Source organism: Phaethon lepturus, unplaced genomic scaffold (genome assembly GCF_000687285.1).
Source record: "Phaethon lepturus isolate BGI_N335 unplaced genomic scaffold, ASM68728v1 scaffold44994, whole genome shotgun sequence".
Classification (NCBI taxonomy): Eukaryota; Metazoa; Chordata; class Aves; order Phaethontiformes; family Phaethontidae; genus Phaethon; species Phaethon lepturus.
In genome coordinates this window covers 216-8221 of record NW_010536380.1, presented here as the reverse complement: position 1 = coordinate 8221, position 8006 = coordinate 216, and the positions used below count along the sequence as shown (strand labels likewise).

The window sequence follows — 8006 nt, the reverse complement described above, 5'->3', positions numbered from 1 at the left end:
TTGTCTTCCCCCTTCCCCTCATCGTCGTCTTCTGAGTCCACCAGCACTAGGACATCACCTGAGTCTTGACTCCTGTGAACAGCAGAACAAGCAGAGGTGGGCTGAAAGGCTGAGGACAGCCAGTCCCCACCCCTCCCTCCAGCCTCTGCCTCCCCTGGCTTTGACAGCCCTCTACACCAAAACGACCAATTCTGATGGCCTCCTCCCATCCTGCACTAACCCTGTTCAGAGAACAGCTGGTTTCAGACCCTGCTGGCAGCAACACCACCAACGGCACGCTGCACTGCTTCCCGTTCGGCTTCCAAAGTCCTCCAACCACCTCATCGATATTGGTGTACTAAACTGCACGAGCCCCTCCCGAGTGGAGTTATCCTCCCCTCCCATACAGATGGGGAAACGAAGGCACTCAGAAAAGAGTCTTCCCGTGCCGCAGCACCACCGCTGTGGGAACAGAACCAACAGGGAAAAGGGAAGGGAGCAGGGCCAGGGGGGAAGCGGAGAAGAAATCTGGTGCACCTGAACCCCAAGGAGCCGAAGACTCTTGTTCCCGTGCAGCTATCAGACATCCCTCCTGCGAGGGGAAGGACATGGGCAAACGCCTATACAGCGTGGCGGAAAATCACCATTTCTATTTACTTTCCAAGCCTTCGGGCTCACTGGTGCCAAGGAGCAGCAATCCTGCACAGCCTCCTCCCACACTAACAAATGCCTTTCCAGCACCGTCCCTGCGCATCCCAAAGCAATGCCACCCCTGCTCTGATGCCAAGCGCTCGCCCTCTCCCCTCATCCTCCTGCTCGCACACCCCACAGGAGTCCCACATGGGTCTCACTCATCCCCATAAGCACAGCTTTGCTCTGGGGACAGGTCCTGCCTCCAAGGTGGATTCCCTACCCCACAGGGAGATCACCTGTGCCAGGAGGCAGACTAGTGAGGCCACGCAGGACTGGGCTGAGGAAAGTCAACACTCACCTGAATGCAGCACCTGAATGGGAGAGAAGGGAAGGGAAAAGACAGCGTTAGAAACCGGCCCCAGAGCAGGCCCTCAGGCAGCACGCTTCTGGTTTCACTGTACAGCCCCTGCCAGTCCTGCCTGCAGTAGGATGGTCTCAGGCAGCCACATGTGGAGGCACGGATGTGAAGGTGACCTGCACGAGTATGCAGCAAGAGCCCCAGAAAGGCCACAAGGCAAGGGGAGAAGGCCCATCACAGCACAGCTCCATGGAGAAGGCGAGGGGAAGGTGCCTGAAGACCTCAGCTGGGGAAGGGCCTTGTGTTTCCAATCCACCTGCCTCCAGGTCTGACAGGGTTTTGACCAGGAGCAGGATGAGGCCCAAGGGCTGGGGTGGTCATCAGTGGCTGACTCCAGCACACCAGAAGAGGCGAACCAGTTAGGGATAAAGCCAGGCCACCCCAGGAAGGAGTAACCACCTCCCTGGCTTGTGCAAAGTAGAGCTCCTACCTCTCAGGCACAGGAGGGGATTGTAGTACAAGATGACCCCCGTGACGGCAAGAATAGCCAGCAGGGACAGAGCCACCACTGCACCCACGAGCCCAACGATGTTCACCGGCTCTGTGGAGAGAAGAGGAGACACCGGAGGCCAGCTTGTCACCAGCACACGGATGGATGAGGACATCTCAGTGCAGGTGCTGTCTCAGTTCCCATTTCCCATCATTGCAACAGTCCCATCAGCACAAGGGGTGAGAGTTTCAGGCACTCATGCTTCATTGATATGGAAAACACCACAGCAAGGCTCCTTTTTTTGTGCCCACACTCATTTAGCGAAAGCGAACCAACCCCTGCCTCTTGACCTTGAGCAGCTTGAGCCTTGGAGGTGCTCCTCTGTGCCCACAGCCTACAGGAGGGACCAAGGATGCTCCTCTCTCAGGCCCATTATGCCGAGGTGAGGGGAATCAGGCCTTTTCACGCTGGGATGAAGGGAGCCAGTCCTGCATCTATGCTTGCCACAGGAGTATGGAAAGCATCAACAGGCAAAGAGGGCTCTTAGTGGCAGACGGAAGCCCTTGGGGGCTTGCCAGTGGCCCCGTGAGCTGTGTCCCTGACTCATCCTCAATCCCTGCCGCAGCAACCCCAGGCAGCCCCACTCACGCTTCACCGTCAGGCAGACGAACAACTCCCTCAGCCCCACAGGGTTCTGTGCCTTGCAGACGTAACAGCCCCCGTCGGTGCCCTGGGAGCAGTTCCAGATAGTGAGCCGGGACACGTTGCCCTCCTGGGTGATGAGGTACCTCCCTCCAGGTTGGATCTCCACCTCTGGCTGAGTGGTGCTCCGCAGCCAGGTGAGCCTCGCTGCTGGGGTGCTCTCGGTCACACGGCATGTCAGGGTCACATTGTCACCCACAAAGCAGGTCTTCGGGGGCTCCGATTCCAGTGAAGGCACTTCTGGACAGCCCAAGGGCGGGGGAAGAAAAAGAAAAGCATCAAGGAGGGAATGGAGGAGTTTAAAATAACAAGCAATCAGCCATCTGGCTGATTAATAATCATTAACAGAAGGAAGTCAGGAGATTGGGACTTGAGCACTGTGAGTTTTGCATTCAGCTCACTCACAAGACTTCAGCAGCCTTCCAAGGAGTGATCTGAGCAATTTTCACATTGCTCAGTCCTTTTATTGACACCTGTCTCTACATCCCCAGGGAAGAACGGTCGGAGGGTAGCCAGTGAGACGATGGCAGAGAGAAGGAAGGCAGCCCAGGGATTTTCCTTGGGATGAGCAGAGCTCTTGTGTAGCCCTGACATCGCACAAATACAGCTCAGGTTTTCAAAAGTCACTTTAGTCAGACCCCCTCAGATGCTTAAAGGGGGCATGCAACCCTTCTGCTATAAACCCAGCTCTGCCAAACTTAGTCTCAAGCTGAGCAAGGCACTAAAATGACCTCTAATTTCACACAGGCATGAGTGCTTGCACAGGTGAAAAGCTTCGTGTGGGGAGATTTGTTGGCCCCTGAAGAAGTACCCAAAACACAACTCACCTGCAACTCTGCCGTGACGGATCTCAGCTGCAGGGCTTCTGTGCCTTGTGCAGTCACCTCTGCACAAGCCAAGCCCTGCCTCACTGCCTCCTTAGCATTTCCCCCTGCGGCAAGTGCCTGCAAGCCTGGCTTGCCTGACCGCTGCCTTAACGCTCTGGAGGGCAGAAAATGACCGGAGTACCTGTCTGCCCCACCATGAGCAGGTTCATTAATAGCTAATAAGGCAGGCAAGTCAACTCACTTATCTCCACAGTGCACGCAGGTTCCTCCTGCTTGACGACATGGCTCCCGACACACTTGAACACTTTTCGGTGGGAGAGATGGGAGCTGTTCAGCGTTTCCACATGGGTGTCCGAGGAGCTCATGGAGCTGATGACCCAGCTTGAGTTCTCCATATCATGCCCCTCTTCTCTCCAGTGTAGGGTGGGGTGGGGGTACCCCCCAGGCCAGCTGCAAAACAGCTGCAGCATCAGCCCCGATGAGGAAGTCTCAGCCCAGCACTTTGGGGTTGAGTGCGGTGGATCTATCAGCAAGAACAGCACACGGTTAGAAATGTCTCCAAGTCACAGCTGTCGGCATCTCAGGCTGGAACCCCCAGAAGTGCTTGTTTTTTCCATCGCTCCCCTTGAAAGCCTTCCTGGCTTCTCTGCCTATCTTGCTCCCTACCTGCCTCCCACAGCCCCAGGGGAGCACAACTCTGAATGACAGTCAACAGGGACCAAGCAGGAGGCTGTCCTGCAGAAGCCGTAACAGCAACCACAGCCCAGTCTTGAGGGACTAATGCACGGCAAGGAAAACAATTATTGCCACAGCTTTATCCAATAGAGACAAGATAAGCACCTACAAATACCACAGGAGAACAAAATCTCCATGCTGCCCTTGGCAATTCATCACAGCACGGGTCCTCATGCCCCGGATGGAAGGGGGTGACACTGATTCACACCACTTGAGAACAAGGCTTTGCATCTCCCCATCACTGATACAAGCACTTGGATTTCCCAAGGGAACACGGAAAGCACCAGGGCTCTTGTCCAGGGCCAAGTAACCAGCTTCTCAGAGCCACCAGCTCAAAGCTGGAGCACTTTTCCAGCAAGTCCAGCACATTGTTGAAGGAGGAGGCTGTTCCTAGCATGCAAGACGCTCTGCCCACAGGGAGTCCTGGTGACTCCAGCTCGCAGGATGAGGGCAACGGATATGTGCCACTGAAGCGTGCTCCGCTCCTTCCCGGCGCCGCTGTCCCTGCCATGAGAGGCCAGACGGCGTTACTCAGCCACACACCACGCTCTGTGTCCACGCTGCACTGCAGCAGTGGGAACAAACTCCAGCAAAGAACATAGGTGGGGTAAGTCACCGCTGGCCTGATGCCAGGGCCACTTCGTAACCGCCACGACTACGTTTGTTATTTAAATACAGAAACAACTACATGATGGCAGGCGTGGGTCAGAAGCCAACAGAAACCCAAGAGCAATCCCTTTGGGGCTCACGTTTTGTGCAGAAGAAGCTCCTGCCTGTCTCCCATCAGCTGGTTTCATACACCCCCCGCCATGCACAGATACACACAGATGTTTGTTTAACAGCCATAGGGATTCTGGACTCTGATCGCGGCAGAATTAACACACTGTGCCCCTGTGGCTGGCTTCCCTAATCCAATGCTGAACAGGACCCCACCGAGAGATCAGACGCTGCCACGGCAAGCCCCACACAAGAGGTGTCAGAGGGATGCCTGATGTTTATTTTGCGGAGCATTTATTCAAGTGACTTTCAAATAACATGAGTTTAAAAAAACCCACAACATCATGGCATAACCCCATGTGAGCTACAAGAACATAACTCCTTGGGGCTCGGCTTTCCGGGAACTGTATGCACGCAGCTCGTGTGATCTTTGAAACCATCCAGCTCTGGCAAGAAAGTTCTCTACAATACTTCCTCTGTCCCCGCTCTGGGTCTCATAACCGATGCAGAATCCTGGCTGTGGTTAATATGAGCAACCTGCCAGCCTGACTCACCAGAAACACACCGCATCGAGAGGCAGACGCAGCCTTTCCAGACGTCCAGCCAGAGTGCTGCACTTTCAGTGCTGGTTCCAGGAACCTGCCTCCTGAAGCCATCAGCTTTACATCCTGAACTCCTAGGCTCTCCCAGTTCAACTCTGCTTTTCTGTCTAAATGCTAACAGGAGATCTGTCCCCAAAATGTTAAAAACCCAAACCCCTAAGAACCTCCCACCCCCTGCCACCAAAAAAACCCCACGAGCAAGAAGGACCTTGTGCCCGCAGAAGAACCGACGGTGGCTTATATCAAATTGCACACAAACATACCAAGGTGTGCAATTGCACATTTCCTTCACACCATGTGCTTCCTACCCAAAACAAACACAGAACAGCAGCTCAAGCCAGGGCTGCACCTTTGTCGTGCTGCTAGAATATCCCCTCTACTGCATGAGGTTTTTGAAATGCAGTTTTAAGCAAAAAGAGAACTCCTTGGTACAACGCATGAGATGGCTTGAAGACTCTCAACTCGTAACTCCCACATGAAGCCTACAGATCCTGGGTGGCTCTTTTACAGCAGTGCCAAGTCTGTGTCTGAGAGGTTTGCTCCAGCCCAGGCTAAGTTGCTCCACTAACAGTAAATGTGAAAAATCAGGGCCCGTGCTTCTAGTCTGAGGTTGAGAAGCTTCAACTTCTGGCCTTTGTTTCTTCTGCCGATCTAAAGCACCACCAGAAATAACCTCTTCCGCCTACTAAAGGGCACCCCACTGTCCCATATCACCTTTGGAACCTTTGGAAATTAATTGACACATTAATTCCACGCTAATAAATAAAGTTCAGAGTGCAGTGCCAACACTTGGCATGCCATAGATAATCTTTTGCTCATGCGTGTTTTGCCTCAGTGCTCCAGATTTAGGGCTCCCCGCTCCTAAGCTCCATGCCTCTGTGTATACTCTCTGAAGCAGCCTGGGGTTCAATTCCTTCACTCCAGCCCTCTCTGACTCTCCAAACCCCACCTACAGGTTCCTTGCCCCAGGAAGGGGATTTTTACTCGTGTGAACTTAGAGAGATTTCATCTGTACAAAACAGGTCCAACTTTTACAAACATGCACCCTTCACCAAACACCGAGAAGGAAGGAACACCCTGAATACAAACAGAAAACAGGTCTCTCAGATGGCAGGTGTTGATGGAAAGATCAGCAAAAAAGAAAGAGGCCAACAGAGCACAGAGCATCGTTGAAAAAGGCAAACTGGCAGCAGTCTTTCCTACTTCTCAACTCTATAATATGGGCTTGGCTGGCATAAAGGACAGCAGGTCACAGCCCAGGTCTGGGGGGCCTGAGCCCGTGTCACATCCTATCAGACTTGGTGAAGGGGCCGAGGGTGGCACCAGCCATAGGACCTGCGCTCCCTGCTGATCTGGAGAGGGCTGTTCCCACAGAAGAGGTGGGATATCTGGGCAAGAGAACGATTCCCCAGCAGAAGCAGGAAGGACCTGCCCCAGCAGTGTGCGAAGTCGTCCACTTGAATGCTCTCCAGCCTGATCTTCCACCCATGCTGTGAAGATTTCTAAGAGAATGAATGAATGAAGTGGGGTTGGAAATAGGAGTAAGCACCAACACAGACAACAGGAGAAAAAGGCTGAAAGAATGGCCTGTGCTGGCTGATAACAACAGGCATGCTCCCAGGACAGTGCTTCCAGCAGTAAATTTGAGGAACGTGGTATTCCCATTAAAATGGGAAGGTTGCACTCTCAGACTCAGCACAGACAACTCATCAGTTGAAGACCCTCCATCCTCACACCAAACGGATGGCAACAAGGAATGGCACGGCACATCAAACGTGTATTTCAATCAAGGGGAAAAAAGACAGCGAGCAGCAGCCCACAGCCCAAGTTTTATGAAGGCTCAAGTCACCCAGATTCTGAGGCAAAGAGCCCCTCTGGAACAGTTACAGGACATGAAAGATCTGTTCAAAAACTAGTTTATCATCACCAGTGATGAAGGAAATGACATAGTGTGGACTTAACAGCTGGCATCCCATCCTCTGTGTCACACACAACTGACCCGTGCCAGACCATTCAGACACACATCGCTCTGCTGGTGAGCAAATGTGTAATTGAGTAGTATCAGCCTGCTGACAGATTTTGCACAATAAGGCCAACTTGCCCTTTTTTCCCCACTATTTTTCCACCAGTGCCAGATGAATCTGGGGACCTGTGAGACTCAGAGGAGGAAATTCATAGATGTGGGACAGACTTACTGGCTACCAGGAGCTGGACCCTGTGCTCATGGTCTGTCCTGTTCAGCACTTCCTTGCAAGTGTAGTTGCCCTCGTCCTGCACACGCAGCTCCGTGATGCGCAGAGAGCTGTTGTCAACCAGGGAGAAACGCACGTCCGGGGGGAAGGCGACCCTTGAGGAGAAGATGAAAGAGTGCGGATCCCCTTGAAACCAGACCACCTCGGTTGCTTCTTTGGAGACATTTCGGCATAAAAGGAGGATGCTTCCTCCAACCCTCCCAAAGACCACTTCCTCTGTTCCTGCAAAACAGAAGGAACAGCGTTAGGGATCTAGGGAACCGGCAAAGCCCCATTCCATCAGCAAAGACCTGGACATCGGGTATATTATCAACCCTCTGGGGTGCTTGTTAGGGGGGCTCTTGCCAAAGGATCTCCAAGTGTTAGAGCACCGAGGACGCTGGGTCACAGCGATGTCCATGCTCACCCCACATTTTGCTGGACCACTTGCCCACGGAGCCTCATCCCTGCACTGCTCCGGGGAGCGCACGGTACCGAAAAAGGAGACAAAACCCCAATATCGGTAGCCATCGAGGAAGACGACACAACTGTTGATATTAGAGCACCGAGGACGCTGGGTCACAGCGATGTCCATGCTCACCCCACATTTTGCTGGACCACTTGCCCACGGAGCCTCATCCCTGCACTGCTCCGGGGAGCGCACGGTACCGAAAAAGGAGACAAAACCCCAATATCGGTAGCCATCGAGGAAGACGACACAACTGTTGATAT

General features: G+C 53.4%; 1 protein-coding gene across 1 annotated transcript; it reads right to left on the bottom strand.

Annotated features, from left to right (window-relative positions):
* Positions 1-219: 219 nt before the first annotated feature.
* On the bottom strand, positions 220-7869 carry LOC104620058 (V-set and immunoglobulin domain-containing protein 10-like). The gene is made up of 7 exons (XM_010286142.1): positions 7770-7869; positions 7239-7517; positions 3231-3512; positions 2109-2402; positions 1461-1571; positions 971-983; positions 220-441 (listed from the first exon to the last, which is right to left on the bottom strand). The coding sequence occupies exons 1-7, from the start codon at positions 7867-7869 to the stop codon at positions 321-323; spliced, it is 1200 nt and encodes a 399-aa protein (XP_010284444.1). The 3' UTR covers positions 220-320.
* Positions 7870-8006: the final 137 nt, after the last annotated feature.